Here is a 23,356-nt window from a genome sequence, read left to right as displayed (position 1 = left end):
AAAGATTGCATTACACGCTGCCCATCATTCAAGCAATTATCAAAAAGATGTTCAAGGTGTCATCCTGTTCGCATGAAATCCGAACATTTGCATTTCTGTTCTAACGCTTCACGTATTTACCCAAATTTTCTCTCCTTCGCGTCTCTCTAGTGCTCTCAACCTCACCAAACTGAACACAAAGGAGCACTGTGGCTTTAATTGGTGAGACGTAGTAATTATTTTTACTAAAAGCTATTGAATGCTAATAATGCAGATATTAACGTTAACGGCGGTTCCTAAAGAAACCCGGTAATGGAGAGGATATAAATGTAATGTATTAGCAAAATAAGACAAATAGTCAGAGTGCAGGTTAATTTATTGTACCACCGTGAATAAAAGCGGATCTACCTGAGTTATTTCACTATTCACAAACATCTCTCTCCCTCGAAAGAAATACTAAAAACATTTATCACATGCCCCAAAGCATTCAATATTCTGAAATCATGTGTGTGCGTTCTAGTACCAATAGAGAAGTTTGTCAGATTTTATTGTTACCTAAAATAAATATTGGGGGAAGTCTGACTATTTGTTGTTTGGTGTATGTTTTATTTTATTCTCTGTCTGACCTCCTAGATCATGTCTTAACCTCAAGAATTCACACAATCCAAAACCATTTTCTCGAACCTTGCGAACGCATGAAATGCCGTGTTATGTTTTGTTGTTCACAACAACTGTCAGCTAACACATCTGACAACTATTTAGACGTCACATTTGATGAATATAGTGAGTCAGGGAATTTAGTTGTATGTTTTGTTGGTTAAGACAGCGACTCGCAGAAAGTAGTATAATTTAATAAGAAATTGAATGAACATGTACTGTAGTAGTTATAACACTAGTCGTTGTCGGCCTTGTAAAGAATAATATATTTTTAAATAGTTCGTATGAACAGATTATTATTAAATAAATGTCAGATTTTTGTTGACTAGCAGGATTTTTAAACGTTTCTGACCTGGTCCTATAAACACACACAAGACTTTCAAGAAACAACTTTCTAAAAGACTGATATAATCCACATATTAAACGACAAATTTGCAGCCACAGCTTTCCGAACTCGTTAAAGAAAAATAATCAGCGTTTATATGTAACCGTTTTCAGTATTTCACCGTTTCAATAATAGCAAGTGCTAAAAATATACATCTTCATAATCATTCCCTACCATACGTTTTGCTCATCTTTTTCAACACTACTCAAAAACAAACTAACGTTTTTTTATTAGTTTCCTGGGGCCGAGGGGTAAAACTCTTTGCAACTGGCTCAATTTTATTTAACCCGATACAGAAACAATGTTGTTGCAAAACGCTCTTGGACGTCGCAGAATAATAACAAAAGAGATAGACGCTTGCAAAAACAACAAATCATTGTGTTATGGCGTTTTAGTACAATTGTACTGTCTTTTATTTCGATAGCTATATGCAGAAGTGGAAAACACGCACATTTGAAACATGAAGGACAAGCACTTGACCCCCGAGGGTCTTGACAAGTAGCTGGGAACTACTAAAACTTCATTATCTTTTATGAAATGTAAGGTCTGTGTGTGTGAAAGGTCAATATGCAGATCACTTCATATTTTACTCATGATCCTTCATGCTGCGACACTTGAGTAAATATAGAGAGTGTTGTTTTTATACTGTAAGAAGCAAGGGTCCCGATGAAAAGTAGTCTCTCAAAAAAAAACTACTGGCCATAAATCCATTTAACGGTCATGAGCAATTTTTTTTTCTTATGCTCACGGACACGGACGGATGGAGGGATATCGTCGGGGAGCAGAAGTGAGCCCGCATTCAAAAAAAGCGTCCCCCCCCCCCCCCCCCACACACACACACACAAGAAAAATCTTTCTCCCTCCCAAAAAAAAATAAAATTAAATAAAATAAAAAAAGAGAAGCGTTTTTATTTATGGAGCGTGAAGTCGTTTGTTAAATGTTCACATCATTTGCGAGGTCTAAGGTTTGATAAAAAGAGACAGCTCTCTAAAAAGAGTTGATTGAAATGGCGTGTGCCTGGCGGACGGGAGGCAGCGAGGGACAAAGCCCTGCGAAACCACGGCCGCTCCAGCAATTATTCCTCCACGCTGAATTTGGATTAGCGCAATGGAAAGAAGCATATGTTTGGCCCGGGGCGACACACCCCCCGGCTGGGTTTAGAGAATGAGAGGCGAGAAAGAGACTGAACTCGGAATATAAACTATATTAAGCGAAAGGAGAAACATTAACAAAAATGTGTGGTTTTTTTGGGGGGTGGTGGGGGGGGGGGGGGTGATGGTGGTTCACAATTCAGATGATAAACCGGGTACACGTGTCGTATAATAGTAAATTTAAAAATGATGAAAGCCTTCAGAATCGAACGAGGGGTCTGAAACATTGAAACATCCAGCATGCAGGGTTTTTTTTTTTAACAGTGATCTTCTGGAAGAATATGTTGAGTTAAAAAAAACCTGGTACACATGCAATGCTAACCATATAGGACCGGTTCACGGGTTATTGGCTATTTCTGTCACGAACTTGCAATCTTTGCTGGAAAAGATCATACTTTCACATTTGAGCGCATCAGCTTTTGTTATGTCTACAAATGCGATGCAGGAAAAAAAGGAGGGGGGGGGGGTAAATTCACGTTGATCTCTAAATCGTGATTAAAAAAAACGCACCACCGTTTTTTTGCTGTGTTTTTTCATTCATTTGAACCTGCTTGGTTTCAGCCCCCGGAGTTGAAAAGGCGTCATGTGACTTGAGCTGAAGGCAAGCTGTCTGAAATGTAAATACGAACAGGTTCGATGGGATGTAAATTTACATTACGTTTACAATTATTACAGTTAAGGGTAAATGTGTGAAAAATATTTGAGGATCGCCTTGCTGAACCTTGAGATTGCGATCCCCATCATTGACACTGGTCAATACAAACTCTTTGTCATTGTATTATTACTCGAGGAATAATACGTCAGATAGTATGGCAGTGGTATCTACAATGTGGGATTATATTAATGGTTACTTTTTTATTGTTTTTGTTCCTTGGGCTGTCTTTTCTCATTTCCCGCATTTGATTAGTGACAACTCTCATTTATTCTTACGAGAGAGGGGGAAAAAACAAGAAATCACTGAATTACTAACACCAAATTATTCGTTTGTGAACGATTGTCATTGTAAAGGTAGGGTCTCAGTTGAGTCTGCGGTTCTGTCATTAAATTTCGATTTCACAGTAGTATATTTTCACATTTCATGTGCTTTTTAGCAATCTGTAAAGTGGGCTATAAAAATTCTTAGATTTGTTTTGAATCTTTAAACATTTGCATGTATACGCATGTACTTTGGCTATCCAACATACTCAAGTCCAGGGTACTGATCTTTCATCAAAGAATAACTGCTTTGTTAATTAACAAAAAATAGCGCTTGTGCCACTATTCTTAGTTGGCTACTTAACAGTTCTTTCTGCGAGTCGATTCCCCGGTGCCGCAGGTAATCATAAACGATTTGATGATGTCATTGACCTTTTCCGAGTCCGGGGCTCGGGTCCGTGAAGAAGGATGGGGTCAGTGATAGGGGGTAAAGACCGCAAAGGGGTTGATGTAGAAGGGGGGATAATTAGTCACTTGGCCGCCTCACTTGGAACTTCTGGAATCACGCATTGTCCGCCGAACGCTCGCAACGTTCCTCGCTAATATTCTCCCAGTTTTGAGAATGGATTCGATTGCGGATGTTTTTAAGACCATTGCTACGCACACCCTTTGAATGCTTAATCTCTGAAATGCGACGATTTGCCGGCTTTTAGAATAAATTGGATAGAGTCCACCTAAAAAAAAGCAAACGCCGAAATAGCCTCTAGTCCTTTCCAGGGGGAGTGGAGTACAACACAAGAGTTTAGCTTTTGTTCTCGGTACGTCAGTATTCTAGGTAAGCCACAGGGAAACTCGCTGAAGACAGCTGCCATACAAACTGTTTTTTTTTTTGTTTTGTTTTGTTTTCATCTTGCGCCTCAACTAGATTCTTACAGGCTCTGAGACTGCAGTCTCTAATGAGGAAAGTGCGATCGGCCCAACAGGTCCTGTCCCGCTTGGAGAGCGGAATGGGCCCAATTCGGCGATCACTGCTCAGAGGCTGTGAGTGGAGAGTAAGAAGACCCTGTGGCTCTTAGGACTTAAAATACTGACATCAAATCCTCGCAACATTTCAATATTTTTTTTTTATTAGTATCACTACTGCCAAGGGCGTCGCGGCGGGGTCTGTTGAATGCGAGCTCAGTGTGTGTGTATTTTATATATATATAGATTCACTCTAGGTTATAAAATAAAACTCCCAGGTATAAAAGCTGCGAGTCGAGCGATCGGTGACAAGACCGCCGCTCGATGTCTGAAGTCCCCGGTCTGAGGTACGAGTCCGCTCCCTGCACCTGGCGTTGCGCTGTAATGAAACTCAACTGCTCTCAGCGTCAAAAAAGGAGAATGCCATCGGCAGAGCCATCCGCCCCTCCACGCTATGCAAGTCCGATGGCTTTCTGGAGGTGCTGGTTACAACCCCTGGACGTCTTGTGTTTCTGTTATTGCGTATTAATATTAATTCATTCTTTAAAGTACAGAAGTCTTTGAATTAGGTTATGCGGCAAAGGCCTAATTCACCATAAAACCGTATTAAGTGAATATACACCCATCACAAAATGTGCCATACAATAGGCAGTGTATTTGTCGGTGCTTTCTTTGGCGTCCTATCTGTAGGGCTATCAGGTGCAGTTGAGGCTGTGATTTTTTTCACAGGGTTCAGATACATTGGCAGCTCAAACGCACACTATTAATTAATAATATCGACACCGATTTCCACACCTCACACACTTCAGTAGACTCCTGACTGCTTAGTGCCTGTTACCCTCTTCAAGTTTCTAATGGCACAATGGAAGCGAAACGGATCTCTCAGAAGAGATTCTGAGTTCTAAAGTAGTAAAGCAATTCAGCTTTTTTTGTTGTTGTTGTTGTTGTTGTTGTTTTGGTACGAGATTAAGCAGATGTGTGCTCCATGGTGTTCTCTGACTTAATTATAGTTTTGGACGCATTAGGCAAGAATAAGAGATTGATAACGACAGCTAAAGACTCCTCCATTGTCTCAGATAGACCATTATCCTGGCCATTATATAACCTAAAATTACTGTATAATTTAGGAAGAAGTCAACACTTTTCAAAGTCTGTTTCCATATACGCAAATGACTTTTGTGAGATATCGAATTTTCTAAGGTAAATTATCAAATTAAAAGAGACATTAAAGGAAAATATTTACATAGCTATTTTCTTGTGATAGAATATTTATAACGCGTTAAAGATTAAACAATAAAGTTGACAGTGTAAGTGTAAAAAATGACACGAAACGGATATTATCTAAAATACTATTGTATCGTAAGTATCGATGTAGTTTATGAACAAGTTAAATATAAGAAGAGATTTCGTCTGGGAAAAAAAGTAGTTCTGATGGATTTGATTCGGTTTCTAACCAAAAAATAATTTGCCATAATATATCAAGTGTGTCTTTATCAGAGAAAGCTACTGTTTGGGTTTGATACGTTAAAATGTTTAAAATTTTAAAATAGTTATATCCTGATTAATTTGAATAACGAGACATTAGATCATATACTTCAGGAATAAAAAAATGATGCACTTGTGAAATGAAGTGGAATCAACAGTAATTGATTTATCTCAAACCAGAGGTTAAAGAGAGAATTAGCCAAGTACAACTGGGTATTGCAAGCTACTGGCTTCTCAAATGTCAGATCCCTTCTTTTTTAAATATTATTTCAGCTGCGGGGCATTGCTATGTTAATAGATGTTCCACCAGTTAAATAACGAATTATGTTCATATTACAAATTTTTGAGGAAAAAGATCGAAGTGTATCCATTTTTCTAACTATGGGCAGCGACAGAAAAAAACACGTCTATTTAGGTTGTATCACGTAACTAAAATCAAGTATTGTGACGTCTTATAGGGATTTATATGTGCTTAAATATTCTATAACCAATTAATATTTAACAATTTCAGATTCGAATTACTTACAGTATGAAAGATAAATGAAAATGTCTTGTTTACATATGTGCATCGCTTTCTAAAGCGGTAATACATTATAATTACAAAAAGACTTAATGCCTTTGAAGCCTTAACTGTTTGGAAATCCCCTAAATATTGCACGATCGGCAAATAAATTGTATATTGTTTTGTAAATTACACCGTTGCTTGGGATCTTGGGATAGTACTATTAATCCACAGTTCTACTGAAAACTGATTGAAACAGTTCAAACAATCGCAAATCCTAATACGAATGAATGGTGTTTAATAAGATTGCTTTCGTTGAGATGAGTATGTTTGGCTATAGAAGGAACAGCCGTGGATGCCTGTTTATGAATGCTATTGTGTTGCCTGAGGTTACGAACCCACACGCAATCTGACATGCGGCCAGCAAAAATACCCCCCTGAATGACAATGCTTCACTTCACCTGCTACAGCACTGTGCATTTCATTTGTGCCAAGGAAATCTACAGCTAGGGTTCATTCACCTCACGATTTTAGAAGAACTCACAGTTAACCAGTATCTCCTGCACAAAATCTAATGACCATTCAGGTGGGGTTTTTGCTTTTGCCGCAAAAGACGCTCCTTCTCTTTGCCCAAAGCCCTCTGTGCAAACCGACTTCCCACAGACAATGAAATTCCGAATCCACCAACAATATTCCGCTTCAGTGGAGATTGATTCTGAAGCGCGTGCTATCAATAGACAGTCAAACTCGAATCGCGATGTGTTCTAAAATGCTTCAGTTCTCATGAATTACGACACATCAAAACGATCTTGCGCGGTGCTAAGCCATTCAGAAGACTTTAATTTTTTTCCGGCCAAAAGTACAAAAACAAAACCCCCTATGCAGTATTAAAGATTTGCACCGATTAGATGTAGATACCAATTAAGACCATACTCAGAAAAATAATAAATACGGATAGAAAAAGATTGATCTAAACATTTTTGTATTAATGCACTCATTTAATTGATGATTAAGCACATGGAATCTAATAATTTTTCTTGTGTTTTTGCGTTATAAAAGCTAAATGACGTGACCACAGACAACCAATAAAAGCGCCACATAGTACATAATACACAGAATGATGTGTTCTACCACCTATCGGGTAAGAGCATAAATTAGGTGGAAAATTAGAATATATTTCACAGTGTGCGACATTTCGTTTCGCAGATTATAAATGAATCGTGAGAAAACACTCCTCAGGTATCACATATTATACGCTACTGAAAAAAAACTAAACAGTATCATTCGATTGAGCATAATGTTTTTAAAACTAATTATATTCTTGCTTTGAAAGGTGGATTTTTAGATCTGTTTCGCTTTAGGGTGTGACACTACACACAGTCACTTCAAAAACAGATCAGAAAACATATATGCGCTGTCTCCTAGTGTCGTTTGACTTCGTAAAAGCTCGGCGGAATATTTGAACGATCCCCTTCTCTGAACCCGAGGTTGAAAGTAAGTTTTTTATTATACTTGAGGGAAACAATAGGTTCAGATGCTTATTTCTTGGAGGAATTGTCAAGAGAGAGTTAAACTCAATTACTGTAACCATACTGAATAAAAAATACTGCCAAGACCGAAAATACGCTCGGGTGTACCAGCCACTGAAAAAAAAATCGACATAAAGCGTATCAAATATTTATTTATCTGGGCAACAAAGGACTATGATACATTGACAGGCATGGGAACTATTGCCAGTACAGCTCTATACAATACAACTAAAACCGCCTCCAATCCGGACACTGGACATACAAAATATTGGGTGGTTCCAAACGTTTTGAACTTCTTTAAACAAAAAAAAATGTTTATTTTTTCTTTTTCAAAAGACAATATCAATTTATTGCTCTTACGGTTGCTTCAAGGGAAGAACAGGAGGTGAAACTTATTTTTTTTTTCTTGGCACAACACATAAAGGTTTGTATTTAAAAAAAAAACACAAAACAGTTCAAATTTGCCAGGGCTCCGCGAGTGCCCCGGTCAACATAAACTGAATGTAATAAGAATGATATATGATATATATAGTGAGAGAAAACGGAAGTTTATTTCTGCTTAATTTGTTCAGTTGCTTAAGCGTCGCCTCAACATGCTACAAGAGGGTAAAATTCATATACCCCAGAGAAAGAGCCCCCCCGCCCCAACCTTGTTTTCTAAGTACCATAAAATCACATGATGAACTAACTGAATATTAAAACCCACTAAACAGGAGGCAAACGAGATCACCAGATAAATTAAAAAAAAGGGTTTCAACAGACGCACCGTATTTACAATTCCCATTAAATTACACATAAATAAATATATACATACATGAACACTGATTCCCTTCTATAAACGCGAATCGTGTTGAATTCAAAAGTTCAAGTCGGTCGCTTTACCTTTGGGAGTGAAAAGTCTACAACTGAAGTCATGACATGGAACTCTGTGATTTGTTTTTTTTCTTTCAAGTTTATTATTCACAATACTGATAAAAATTCATCCTCTTTCCCTCCTCTCTCACGTGGCTACAATCGAAAATTCGTGTTATCTAAGGGTTGCTGTGCTCCAGTCCGATGCAGCTCTTTCTTTTTTTTAAAAAAAAGGAGATACAGAGAGGGGTGAGGTCAGGTGGGGAGGGGAGGGCTGGAGTACATTTTAAGAAGTCCACAAAGTTGCCGGGACCGTTTTTTGTTTTGTTTTTTTTTAATCGAACGGCTCCTTTTCTCGTTTCGGTTTATTCTGTCATTCTTTAAAAAGCAGGGAAGCAGAAAAAAAAGGCGTCGCTCCCCCATCATTCCCAACGTGAGTGCGTGTCGGTAGAAACAAACTTGTAAAATCGCGAGAGCAGGAAGTGACGAGTCGCATTTTTTTTTCCTGGGTCAGTAATATTTATAATATATTTATAATATTTATATTTCTGGGGAGAAAAAAAAAGGGATCACTTTCGGTGTTTTTCGTCTTTATCTCCACTTTTGGTGCCGTTGTCTGTGTGGCTGTTGGGGTTATTGTTGAGGTACATTTTGTCCATAGCTTTTACAGCCTCTGTGAGATAGTTCTGTAGCGCCGTGAGCGCGGCGCACATCGCAGGGGTTCCGAATCCGTGGGAAATTAGGCTGAAATGGGTCAAACAGCTTTGAATCCCTGGCTCAAGAATCGGCTGTGGTCGAGAGTTCCCCAAGGGCGATCGGTCCTGGGAAAGCAGGTCTGTGAACTCTTTGCAGATTTGTCTAAAAGAAAGACAGCACAGTCGTAAGGTGTCTAAATTATCCTCTGACGCGAACCGCGGGCAAAGGTGGATGCAGACATTTCAGGTGCCGGCTCGGCTCCTGAATGGATTCGTTTCAGAAAAGGGAGCTGCTCATCTTAAAATGAACATGAACGGTGTTGTTTTTCTGTTTTTTTTTTTGTCTTTTCATTGAGTTGCTCGCAGTACTTAAAATGCGGCTCATGGGTTTTTGATACAGATTGAATGGGAGACAAAGAGTTTAATCTCTGTTTTATACAGGCCACACAGTAGTGTTTCGATCGTGTAGTGTCTGTGTGTAATTATGATCTATATCAAGGTCTTTTGATAAGTGACGGACAATATAGCGTATTAAAATTCCACACGGGTGAAAAAACATTTCCAATATTCACTTTCCAATATCTATGGTTTCCAAAGTACCCCAATATGGGTTTAACTCAAAAGGCCTCTTCACTCATTAAACTCCAAAAGCCACAGACCCTTTTGCTGAACAATATTCACAGCAGTAAAGCTGTTACACTCCTTAATACAGCTTTTTACATATTTACGCAGAAGTGTAATAAACGTTTGTATTTACTATAACACGAATGCAATCCCTACATTCAATCAAAAAGTATGACACGAGTCAGCAAAGCTCAAGCAGAACAAAACGTCTTTTTATCATGTAAACTGGCAACTGCAATATATATCACACACAGGATAAAACCAGATTCCATAAACAGAGAAAGTGAGCGATTAATGAAATGGCATTTATAATACATTTATAAGAAGTGTTTTGTGGTCAGATATTTGGGGGGGGGGGGGGGGGGGGGAATGGTTAAAATGAACTTACTTTGTTGCCAATAGCATGTTTTTGCGCTGGACTTGTTCGTTTGGGTCGGAATGCTGACGGTTCATGTATTCAGCTATAGCCTTGGCTGGGAACTCTGTCTCGCACACATAACCAAAGTCCCTGGCCAGATGCACGGCTTCTCCTAAGAAGAGAAAAAGGGGGTTGAGTATTTAATGTATCAGTCTAAATTGCTGACATCAAATACCGAGCAATTAACACTTCCACTTAACACATTATCCATCTAATTAACGCACACCGATTAGGCCTCGATGAGAAGTCCTGAACTTTGATACAGGCATCTCCGAGGCAAAGACGCTACCTGTGCATTCCTTCGCCCCCAAAAAAACAAACAAAACGAAACGAAATGCGAGTTGTTAAATGACAAAACAAGTGTTTTAAGCGAAACATTGTGCTTCAAAAAAAAGAGACCATAAGGCCGCGATATTAGAAAACCGTTAATACAACGTGTAATCAGACGCGTCGGGTCATGCGCTAGGTATTGATTATCACTGCTGGGGGAAAAGAAAAGTAATCGTAGTTCAACGGGGAAGTTTTACAAACTCAAGTACACGGCAAAGGCATTTAAAGAGGCTGCGTTTAAACCTTTTTTTTTTTCCTTACATACTTTAACCATGAGAATTCTGGGGTCACTCAATTGAGGTCCGCCTGTTATGTTGATTTTTTTTTTCAAGTCCTTTGGTTTTAATTTCCTGAACCAGTTGGTTTTCCACTGCAGGGCATCCTGCCATTCGCTTCAAGTCCGGAAGAACGCATGCGCCAATTAGGGCATCAAAGCTCGAGCCCCGTAAACTCGTTTCCATAAAATGGAGCGGATCATAAACGATAAACGGCACTCCACTAAGTCACTGTCCCTTCATTAAACAACCGCCTGTCTTCGCCCCCCCCCCCCCTCGCAGGAGACGCCATACATTTAGTTTGCGCTCATTAACATACGCAACCACATTTCAATAAAGCCAAATGAATATTACATTCAGGTCTTAAGCTGTAATGATTAACAGAAGCCACTGAACCGTTTCGGGATTTCACCTTTAAAAACCCACAGCTCACCAAATGCCACCGCGCGGGATAGCGATGTTCAATTTGCAAGCATAATGGATTTATTCTACAAAACACGCATTCCCCCCCCCCCACATCCACTTTCCCCCCCATATTCATCGTGTTTATATGCATAGTTACCACAAGTATACAATTTAATTTATTTTAATTATTTACGCGCTGGAGCACAACTAGACTGTCTTAATGGAGAATGCCTTATCCTTAGTTTGTGTCTTTTTACAAATCAAGACAAACTTTTACCTTCTGAGCGCAAGTGAAATAAATCCATACTCATTTAAAAGCACATCTCCGGAGCCCATTGCTTACCGTCGGAAAAGGTGCCCAGCTGACGCCAGTAACAACAATCAGGCGATAAATAATTCACCTGGCATGCTCCACCTCACACATTCTCTGCGATACAAATTCTTACTTGTACGCACCATAAAATGCAGCGAACAATGTACACAGCGACAGTGGTAAAAACAAAGTCACAAAAGCACACTGTAATCGCCATCATTCCAGTTTGATCTCGCTATCATTACCATCTATGAGACGGTTACACGCTGTACCGGTGCGCAAATGGCACACTTGATGAACCTTACACACCATTTAGAAAGGAGAGGCGATATCAGTGTTTTAATGAATGCCAGGCACAGCTGACGTCACAGAAATAAATACCTAACAGCGTTACTTACCCTCCACTAGTGACGTCAGCAATGTAACATTCGCGGCTTTGCGTCTACCTGCCGGCAGGTTTAATCCGATTTTGTCCAGCTTTTCTCTTAAGGACCTCCCCCCATTTTTAGATTTTGCTCTGGGAGGAAAGAGAGAAAAATTACGACGGGAAAATGCAAGATTTTGTTTTTCTGAAATGGCTCCTTATGGGTGACTTTCCCTCTCGAAAAGCTAAAAAAAAAGTCCCTGCTGCTCTTCTTACAGAAACACACGTGCTTCAGGACTTACATAAACCTAGCGCCAGTGCAGCTCACAACGATAACTTCTTATTGGGGGACATGAGCAAAACAATTTTCTACGTCTAAGCATTGGTTTATGGATCACTTCAGTTCTCAGGCAAAGACTGTAAAAATTCTACCATCTTATAAACCTGTTTTAATTCACTAAGACGTCTTTTTGTATAATGGATAAGAATAGAATAGACTAACAATAGACGACAGGCAATCAACAGTATCAAAACCTTGACCTTATCATCAGAGGGTTATACTGCTGTTGCTGTTACTACTGTTAAGAGTAATACTACAGCTTTAAGCACTGTTACTCTCTTTCAAAGACGTCCGGTTAACGCTTGTGATCATGCTAAGAACACATTCCTTATCCTTTCCTTAAATGTTTATTTTGGGTCTTTAACATTATTTTACGAAATAGCATACTGGTGTTTATTTCGGGATCTGTTTTTGTTAGTTTGGACTTAAAGCCATTAAAATTTCCGAATGTGGAGTCATCCTTTAACAATGGCAGTGTTTATTATATAGTTTTCCTCTCAATATGGGGCACCACAAGAGCGCTGGATTTCTATGCAGCTGTACATTGGGCCGTGATATTCACAGGAGCCGCAATCATCAACTAATTGGCTACATGATGATGATGTCAGACACATTCTGTCTTGGAAACGACATCAAGTGGTCTGTTAATTACACCGTGTGTATGTAGGACAGTTTGATTCTTGATCACCTACACGTACTGTCGGTGCAAACGGAACTGCAGTTTTTTTGTTCTTTTTTTTTCCCCCTGGCAGGTTCCCATGCACACGTGAACTCGGTTCCCCTTCAGTGCTACAACAGGCACCAGCGTGTAGCTCACCTCCTCAGTACTCCTCCCAGCAAAGACGCATTGAGGCACTCAGGCGGTGAGAGACGTCTCTGCACTTCCGCCACTGTGACCTTGTACTTTGATGTGGAGCTGAGGAGAGACAGGCGACCCGGAACAGAACAGAACACTTCGTTGGGGTTCACCACACCGCCGAAAAGACCGTCCTTATTGATGGGTACTGCGGAGACGGCGCTGCTGTTATTCTTGGATAAAGAAACGGGACCTACAATAAGATAATGATTCGTTTTAGAAGGCGGTCTGGGTTTATGGCCCGGAGAAAAGAGAGCAAAAGCATTCATTCTGTTTTATAGACTGGATTAAAACAGGGCAGGGGGGAAAAAAAACTTCACAGGTTCCTTAAAACAGCAGGTATCGACGGCACAGGTTTTCCCTTTTGTGTATTTTAGGACACCAGCCCATCAAGGGAAACGACCCTCAGGGATCTTAAACTGAGACAAAAGTCGCTCGGCGCCCGGTCAGACTTGACTACCATGTAATTAAAACGACTTATTAAACATTTCATATTCCAACGATGACCACATGGCAAAATTTGTTTAAAAGTTTAACATAGTACAATTTTTCTTTTTCTTTGGAGCGCATGGTGCTTTCTGCATGAGAAACCCTCTAAGTCAAAGTGGCTCTCGATAAAGAGTGCCAGAATAGATTAGACTGCGGGTGACGCAGACATGGCACTGTGGTAGAACCCTCCTGTCTGGGCTGGGCATTTTTTTATATATAAACGCAGAAATCCAACAATATACTACTAATAGACACATGCAGCATGTCGAGGATTTAAAAAAATCAAAATATTGGAACGTGTTTTTATCCACAGGCAGCGCTCACATAAACACAATAACCACTGAAATGTAGTTAAGCGTGAAACAGCACACAAAACCAAACATAGACGTGCATGACACATTAGTGTTAGCAAAGAGCCCCAAACACTGCAAGATAAAAAGTGTTTCATGCGTTAATTTATTTTAAAAAAATCTTAAAGGCCTATATGACCAATTTAATCAGTCAAAATAGACGAAACTATTTCTCAGGACACAGGATTATTTTTATTAGAGTTCACAGTTATTTGTGCAGTACAAGAAGTCTTTAAAAAGCCAAAGGCCTATCGCAGTTGTAGTACATGTTAAACATATGCACCCTTCGTTTTAGGAGACAACCTTTTTTATTATTTTAATTTGTAGGGACTGTGATTTTCAGTGGGAAACCGAAGACAAAGGGACTAGCAGTTTTGGATAGATCACATGTGACATTAATAGCTCAGGGGAGGCTAATAGATACAATAGGAGTTAAACGAACTCTTGAGATTACTAATATAAGAGCCAATTATCATGTTGACGTGGAAAGAGCATCTCTTAAGATTTATCCCCTGCACATCTAATTTGACTTGACAAAGGCTCCACATGCAGAAAGATGTAACATTAAACCTGATCATACCACGCTGACAGAGGGGTTAAGAACAATGACTGAATTCACACATACAAACACAGAAATGAACACGCCGAAAAAGTCTTGTAGCATCTGCGCATGATGCACTTTCAGTCTTAAAGATGTGGAATATATGTAATTCTACATTAGTAGCGTGTATGCTAAGAAAAAGTAAGCTACTGTACATTAAGCAAGAATCCCGTTTCTTTACAAAATAAACAAGTGGACACCCCATTAACAATAAGGACCTATGACAAAAGACTATCGAAACGGTAGCAAAATCCAGACAAGCTGAGAACAAATCTAAATTACATTGAACATATCGCTACGTCATTAAGTATATCACACAACATGGTATCCACAGTGAATGAAATGCACTTTTGCCACAGCTCAAGCGTCTCTCCCAACATTGGCCAATGAGTTCAGCACTGAAAATGCACATTTCTTTCATCAGAAAAAAAGCAAAACGCTGAAAGCGCATTAAACCCCAAGCGCGCCTTCGGCTTCTTCTGTCATTCTGCGTGTAGCCCGTATTTTATAACACTAAGCCTCAAATAAACCACAGCCGCTCAGCGTACAACAGCTTGTAGAAACATGTAAGGTATTTTGAAGGAAATTACTTACCTTTCTTAATTACAGTTTGGTCTGGGATGTTAATGCCTTGATCTTCAACATGCTGCAACATAATTACAGAAGAAAAACAACGTTAGAAGAAACAAGGAGGCAAAAATTAAATTCAACAGCAGTTGCTGGTATGATCTGTCTCATTCAATGAAATGTCGTTTCTTCGACTTTGGTTTCAGTGCAGCCGGAAAGTAAAATGATATAAAAGCACCAAACAAACAAACAAAAAATAATAAAAATGAGATTTTCTGAAATCCCTTAAAATTCCTATTGTTTTCAAGTAGTTTTTCCTTACCTACATCAAGACATTTCCAAGTACTTATACAGTAATTTCCAAGTACATTTTCATCAGAATGGGCTGCGCCTTTTTAATTTGAAATTAAAATTGCCAAAGGATATTCTGTATAGCCGTGTTTACACACTGGTAAGCATATTTACCAATATCTGATGATTATTTTTTTTAGTCTTGTGATGTAGCGCTTAGCCTACATTCCCTAGGAACGGGATGTGCCTGTAATTTCGTGATGTGTGACAGGCAACTGTTTCTGTGCTTCACTCTTCTCGGAATTTCTGCTCTGGTCCTTGTGACTACTCTCACACAGTCCTGGCGGATCAAAGTTGTTTTATTACTGATATCATTGTGCCTTCTGCTCTCATCTGCAGATCGCGTGCTCCTGAATGAGCAAGATTCATCTGAGAATAAGACAGGGTGCAGGGACGCCGGTAACAGGCAGAAGCGCGAAATTGTCACATGCAAAACACCATCAGGTTTCAATTCGTTCAAAAAAAAAATCCTTGATGCGCGTTTGTTTGTTTTTTTTCCTCCAAAGAGGACACGATGATAATTCTGCCAGACTCCGGCAATGAAGTGGAAGGCGAAATACTGAATAAGAGCAGCGATATGTAACCGGTATTTGTTCAGTAAATAGATTACAGCGAATTGACCCCAGAAATATACTCATTTTTGCACTATGAATACAATGTTTTTTATAGAAAAAGAAGAAACCCTCAAAGAAGACTGAATAATTATTATAATGCGGCTCTCTCTATTATTAACCTTTTTTGTAGAAATGAAAAGTCGATGCGGGTATCTGTTTTCCTATTTCAACAATGGAACTACATTTCGTGCAAAAAAAATATATAGTTTCACGCCGGCATGGACTGCACAACAACAACAAAAAAAACAGGATTTTGTTTTGTCGTAAAATAAGGTTTCCCCCTTATCTCGTTTCCTGCACACCTTTTATTTGTATAGTGAGATAACACGAGAGAGGATGATGCAGGAGATGCGTCTCAAGACTTTCGAGAAGCCGAGCAGATCTATTCTAGACCGCTGCTGGCCCACCTGCGACTGGATAAGAGCTCAAAAAATGATCACGATTCGGGTGCGACTGATATCTGTAGATATTCTGGCTCTGTTCTCAGCGAGTTCTGTTAAACTCCCGCGGCGTGGGGCCGTCTTACCTGCACGTCTTCTAAAGAATGAGGTATTCCGTGGATGGGGATAGAGTCCGTCAGTCCAGAATCTAGTCCGTGACCCCCCGGTAGGAGGACGTCTCTCCGGTACTCTCTACACAGCTGATGGGGAAGCCCGCGGTGCTGATGCAGCAGACTGCTCTCCTGGCTCTGTCTCTGCCCCGGCCAGCCCGGGTGCTGCGGCTGAGGCTGGGCGTGCAGCGGGTTCAGGGAGTAGTGGTCGTTGACGTGCGAGTAAGGGTCCTGAGACTGGGGGTAGATCGGCTGGTACGGTGGGGGGAAATACGGAGGCTGGAAGTCGGAGTTGGGGGTGTGGGAGAGTGGCGGGGCGCTGGTGTAAGGTGATTGACCCACGCTCCCCAGCTGGGGTAGCCGCGCCGTCCCATTGCCGGTGCCGTCGTGACGATCCTGGAAGGAGACAGCAGTTAGAAACACATTCTTGCGGGGTTTTTTTTTTTCCCCCTGTTTCCCTGTTTTGCTCCCTGTTCTTTCTTGCGCGATAAAGTACATTTCAACGGTCGTTTCTGGAACGAATGTCAACTGATAAAATTGCAGGGGGAAAAAAAGCGGCTGAAAACAGAGAAAGACAGATTTCAGGTGCCTAACGTCTTGATTTGTCTTGACATTTTTGAAAAGCTGGATATTTTGGGCTGGTTATAGTGTATGAAAGACCTTTAAATTTCTCTTTTCCCCATATTAAAATATATACCCTATATAACACTAAATTATTTATTTATCACGATTGGCAAATCACTCCTGAATATGAGAAAGCCTTTGCATAGATTTTACGGTACCAGCGTTTGTTCAACTATTTTATTACTATTACTATTATTACTAGGCGTAGTGGTAACAGTCATAACAACACTACACTAAATAATCATAATAATAAGAATAAAAAGATTGCAAGAAAAATCAGCAGAAGTGCGTGCGAAATTGCACTTTTCAAATAAACAAATAATATTTCTATTTTTTTCCTAAAAAAATCTAAGTATTTTCTTTACAAAGGGAACGAGGCACTTCGAAACTGCCAAATACTGTATGAGAAAAGTAACAATTTCGATAGATCGGTTTTCTAAACAATTCTACAACCATTCGTAAATGCTAAAATGCGGTGAAGACGTTCGGAGGGGAAAAAAAACATTTTCATTACAAAACACAATAATACAAAAGTTTAAAAAACAGCGAGGCTAAATTCTAAAAAAAAAAAGCCGACAAAAGGAGTCTAAATGCCAAACGAAGTCTTGGGATATATTCTTTAATGCAACTCACCATCGCTGAAAAACTGTGCACTAACATCTGCGAAGCGGTTCGAGCAAGTCAAGGTGTAAGAATTTCAGAAAAATACGAGATAAGGCAGTAAAAATAAATAGAACAAACAAAATAAGCCCAGATCAACACTACTGCAAGATCACAGCGCCAATGTTCATATATGCACCTCCGAAGCACAATAATCCATCAGAATTTGGTTAAATTCCTGCCGCCCTTCATTTGGGTTAGAAATGCAGTATTTTGTTTCCCTGCAGATTATTATTTAAAGTTTCCTTATATCCTTCTTCTGTCTTCCCGCTCTATCACTGAGCTGCTGCCTCACTTGAGCTCATATTAGCAGAGATCTGGTTCCTCTCTTGGATCCCTAATAGCAGATATTCATGACTATTAATATTACACGAATACTTAATAAGGGAAGAATGGTCGGAAATCGAGCGTGAAGCGAGGAAGCAACTCAAGGCAGAGTCTGTACTAAATGACGTCCATTGAATGAAGAATCAGTGTATCTAATCAGAGATGGAGAGAGAGAGAGAGGGGGAGAGAGAGGGAGAGAGACAAAAAGAGGGGACATTCTCTTGCGTCTGACGAATCACAGAGAAGGGGGAACATTTTAAAAGGTTCGAGGGCAAGCAAAAGTGAAAGAAATACAGAATGAGGGGAGAAAACAGGGAGAGAGGAAGAGGCAGGGAACAATGAGCACCTCTGAGTCTTGCGAAAATCCGGTAAACGCTAAGGGCACCTCGATTGGCACATTTTTAGTGCTTGGAGAGCAGCCGCCTGCGCTCTCTGTCCCCTTGGTTTTGAGATCAGCTTCAGACGGTCCGCGCCCTGTTGTTCTCCGGGCTTCACTGATGGATTCATCCATGGCTAGCCGCGTTGAAAACCAAACACGCCGGCACTGCTACAGATTTAGGCTCGGAGTTTAAAAACGCTCCGCAGATCTCGTTCGTCTCGGCTCACTTTTGCAACAACAACAACAGCCAAAAAAAAAAAAAAAAAAAAAGTCCACTCCCTTCCGAGCCTACTTGCGCGCTAGAAACGCTTGAACCGACTTGTAAAACACAGTCCGACAAACAGGTCTGCCTTCGAAAACACCGTTTACAGAGCTTTTCGTCGAAAAAAGATCGAACTATTTCCCCGACAAAAAGAGAAAAAATAGAATCCAAGCTGGGTAAAAGTGAAACCATCCAACATTTGTTTCTTCCAGCTCCTGGCGTATCGCGTCTTCTAGGCTCTGGCGTAAACCCGTTTGACTGGCTGTACAACTCCTAAACAACTCCCAAATATTACATACTAAACTTTCCGTCTCTGCTGACTGAATAGGGTTATAATAACAGTCACTTAGACCTTACCGCTCACACAAAAACGGCACTCGTTAAAACTACAGCGATAATCCTGCGCTGGAAACGAAACAAAATAGGACTTAATTCAGCCGAAATGGACTTTGGAAAGGGGAATAGCGTTTGTGTTTAAATAAATATTTTCAGTTTCAGTTGAGATGGCTATTCTTCATAATTTTTATTATATAAAGAAACCAAAATGCCCCGACAGAAAATCGCATGAGTGTTTAAAAATAAGGCAAAACGTGCAACATTTTATTCGACCGCGAAAATGCCATATAAATGACTGAAATACGTTTTTCAAATGTTTGGGGAATTCGGAAATTTACGATGAAATTAAATTATTTTTTAACTGTTTTTCGAATCAGTGAATCCTCGTGTTTAACTTCGGGATAGTACAAATCATACAATCAGACATAAGCTCCAGCCGGAGAGGAAGTCAAGAATTAATTTCTTGTTGTTATTAAACACCACTTTTTAATAGCTCTGGAAAAATGATAATAATAATTGTAGACTCATTTTGTTTAAAAGGTGTAAATAAAACATACAATTCAACTAATTTGCTTCAACACAGTGTACACGAGAACGTTATGATCAATGTAATTGCAACACATTCTTGAGCAGGACGGATTTTTAATAGTTTTATAACGCTTCACATTTAACCAAAATATAAATGCTGCTTTATGTATAGTCTGTTTCTGTTATGTGCATATACAGTGTATACCCGCAAACATACACAATCTTTTTTTCCATTTACAGAAGCCGGGATATGTGCGAAGTAAGATTATGATATCTAATTTTGTTTTGAACACAATTTCCCAAAAATGTGTTTTATACAAGAAACGTTGAAGTTTTTTCCAAAACGCCAAACACAGTTACACAAACACACACACACACACCAAGAACCACGAACTCTTCTTATCTGCCTGTAATACAAGCGTAATGTACTCAGTTTTTGGAAGGAGGAAGAAATATATATCACAATAAACGACCTCTTACCTCACAGTCTTCGTATTTAATATTATCCGTTAATTTCCAAAGCATTTTCATGGGTTGTATTAAGAGTTAAGATGGGGTTTTTCCTTGTTTCACAAAGTAAATGCTGCTGCACAGCTGAAATTATTTGATACTCGAGCTCCTTGTCAGCGCTCAGAGATCTCCCTCTAACGGCCAATGTTAAGAGTCCAAGCTTTAGTCCTATAATAACTCGCGTTCCGTCATTAGCATATCAACAGCAGCTTGATTCCCATCCAGACGTCTCCAGTGGACACAGGTAGAACTCGGGCAAGATTCTCAAATCGAATTCAATCAAGTTAAAAAAAGTCCCCCTGCATCTTGATTCGTTTGTTCCGTCACCAATTATACAATTCCATTTTTTTTAAAGGCTCTGGACTGCATATTTAGCTATTTGTATCTGTATGCCATCGGCGTTAATAAAGAAGAAGGCATTTTAAAGACAAAATAGCGGACAATCTCTCATTGGGGGTATTTTCTATGCTTATACATTGGTGAACATCCTTATATTTAACATAAATGATAGGTTTACTTCGAGTTTTCCGTAGTTCTAAATATGGAATATAGTGTTCATATTTCTCCTTTTTCCTTTTTTGTTATCTATGGGAGTTAGTTCAGAAACAACAGACGAAAGCAAATTAAAGTACGGAAAGATAAATACAGTAAGGTGTCTTTGCCCTTTTTAAGACTCATACATTGATCAGTATGAGAGTTAAAACACTCAAACCATCCCCCATGAGATCAGGGAAGTCAAAGTCAATGATCGTGCGCGTATGTAAGGTTTGTAAGACGTTTTTCACGTTATTTTCTTCAGAGAGTGTGCCAACAGCAGCCTGAGCGAAACAAAAACACGAGATGTTGTCCCCTTTCAGACTACATGCCTGAATATTCTTCTCTTCTTTAAATGACAAGAGAGTTGTTTTAGTCCTATTGAGGATCAGGAATTAAGAAGCAACTTTCTCAGTGTTATGCAAAACAAGGAGACTATGTTAAAGTCGACACATAGGGTTAGAGTTTTAACTTCGAGACATTTGAAGTTTTTTTTGTTTTTAAATCATTTACACAACAAAATGGATTGTTCTAAATTTGAAAGCAGAATCACGGGTTCAGCTAAACGCATTCGTAGCAACACCCTGTGTTTTATACTCAGAAACAGGTAGTTAAGACTAAGGCGTTGACCCTAATAATCTTTATTACCATTTTTGGCGGAGCAGTATCTAAACTTCAAAACCTGTTGTCATTAATGAAGGGATGACAATTACTACAGTGGAAAGGCCGCAATGAAGTAACCGTGTGGTGGAAGAGGGGCGGGGGGTGGGAGAAGGCTTGTTTTAATCTTTAAGTTAAAATTAAACTGTCACGAACAAGTGTTTCACAGCAATGTTTTAAATAAACCACGACTGACCGTCGACTGACGCCGCAGAAACATACATAGATCCGTACATAACATTACTACGCCACACCGTGATGTAAACTCCCAAAATGCAAGGTATGGAGCAGATATTGAATTAAAAAGCACATTCATTTTATCCGACATGTCCGATTTTCTTCACAAATTAAAACTAGTAGTATCGTTGGACACTATTCCCAAATCCCATTTTTTTTTTATTTCCAAAGTAAGAGTTTTCGGTGTTTTAGTTCGTATTCTTTTGTATTTTAAAACATAGAATGTAAAGTTTTTCTTGTATGTTCCACAGTTTACGACTTTCAGCTTGAAGTGTCGCTTTTCTTCCGTTTCTGACCCCGTTTCATGATACTGCTAGAACTGCGAAACCTCGTTCAAGATGTATTTGACAAATTTAGATCTGAATTAAAAAAAAAAACAGAAATATAACTCCTGAACTCATTGTTTACCCTTTTGTAAGCACGTTATTGGCTATTTTTTTCCTCCCAAAATTACAACGGAAAACGTTTGCTTTTCATCACAAAGATTATCAGCCCACCAAAGAGACTATAGTTGTACCTTATTAATATGATTTTGCGTGACTGCACATGAAACGGGCCTACATTACAATTACTGGCCAACAATGTAGATATATAATATTAAATTCATGCGTGTTTAAAACTAAATATTTGTTTTACTGTACTTGTCATGGTTTCATAATCTTTTTGACCAATTCACTTCAGCCGGAAGGCTAACTTCTTTGTGTGCAAATGAAGGGGGTTAGAAGGAAATTTAGACAGAAAACGTTTAAAACGTTTCGGTTTATTTTTGAAAGTGCGCTTAAACTGATCCCGACCACACGCGAATTTACATCCCAGTGTTTTGTTAGTGAAATCATAATCTTGTGTCTGAAGACAGAGCATTTCACCTTCCCGAGCATCCAACAGAGCACATTCAAGAAAAGTTGATACGAATTCGAGTACATACGCAATCCGCAATGCTTTTGAATTAAAAAAAAAAATCATTAACTTTGTATCTGCTGCAATGAGTCACGGCTTGTCGCCTCCCCAACAGGGAAAAGCGAAATATGGAAAGTTACCGAAAGATTGCTATAAGATATCAAGAAGAAAAGACAGTTATTTTAGACATAGTCATCGTATATATACACAATATTTTGCTGACGCGCTGATGTATTCAAACAGTATTACACCTGTGCGCAACTATTCTCCAAGCGATCTGAAAGGCAATAACACCTACCTGCCAGTCGCCCATTTTTGTCATTACTGACATTATTTAGCCTTCGTATTCTATGTGGCGATCACGCAACGTGGGATCTCCATGAACCTCTGATCTCAAAGACAATTTGTGCTTTCACCTGAACGGAAACATCTCACCTGGTCATAAAAAAAAAAGTTGGGTGCTACCTGGGTGGCGCATGCGCAGTCCCCCCGGTCATGTAACTCCCCCCTGAAGTATTTGAGAAAATATAACCAACTTTCTAGCTCGTCAGCCTCAAGGTCTCTGAACCACAACCGGTCACCTTAACGGAACTGCACTTTCGGGACCAGGGCAAAGGCAGACGTTGCCCACTTAGAAGACTCTGCAGTTCTGTCGGAGAGTTTAGTACGAGAAAAAGAGCCAAAACCGCGTTCTCCCCAAAATAATGAGGATTTCGGCCAATTAATTCACATCCGTGGTGTTTGTTTATCAAGGGCACGCACGACACAAGTGCTAAGCTTTTTTGTTCTTCAGCGTTATACCTGCTGCTCGCGGTTTTATTTAGTTACGACTTGGTTTGGG

At 39.5% G+C, this 23,356-nt stretch overlaps 1 protein-coding gene across 4 annotated transcripts; it reads right to left on the bottom strand.

The window, feature by feature from the left end:
• Positions 1 to 7,699: 7,699 nt before the first annotated feature.
• tfap2a (transcription factor AP-2 alpha) lies at positions 7,700 to 22,914 on the bottom strand. 4 transcript variants are annotated; one of them, XM_088918420.1, is made up of 7 exons: positions 22,814 to 22,914; positions 16,538 to 16,957; positions 15,074 to 15,125; positions 13,001 to 13,232; positions 11,878 to 11,996; positions 10,127 to 10,268; positions 7,700 to 9,277 (listed from the first exon to the last, which is right to left on the bottom strand). In XM_088918420.1, exons 1-7 carry the CDS (start codon positions 22,844 to 22,846, stop codon positions 8,989 to 8,991), a joined length of 1,287 nt encoding a protein of 428 aa, XP_088774546.1. In that variant the 5' UTR covers positions 22,847 to 22,914; the 3' UTR covers positions 7,700 to 8,988. The 4 variants fall into 4 exon arrangements, with proteins under 4 accessions (XP_088774546.1, XP_088774544.1, XP_088774543.1 ...); XM_088918418.1 differs by lacking the exon at positions 22,814 to 22,914 and adding an exon at positions 20,158 to 20,208; XM_088918417.1 differs by lacking the exon at positions 22,814 to 22,914 and adding an exon at positions 18,519 to 19,065.
• Between the last annotated feature and the right edge of the window lie 442 nt (positions 22,915 to 23,356).

The sequence above is a fragment of the Atractosteus spatula genome, chromosome 6 (genome assembly GCF_055471065.1).
Source record: "Atractosteus spatula isolate fAtrSpa1 chromosome 6, fAtrSpa1.hap1, whole genome shotgun sequence".
Classification (NCBI taxonomy): domain Eukaryota; kingdom Metazoa; phylum Chordata; class Actinopteri; order Semionotiformes; family Lepisosteidae; genus Atractosteus; species Atractosteus spatula.
This window is presented reverse-complemented; position numbering and strand designations above follow the sequence as displayed.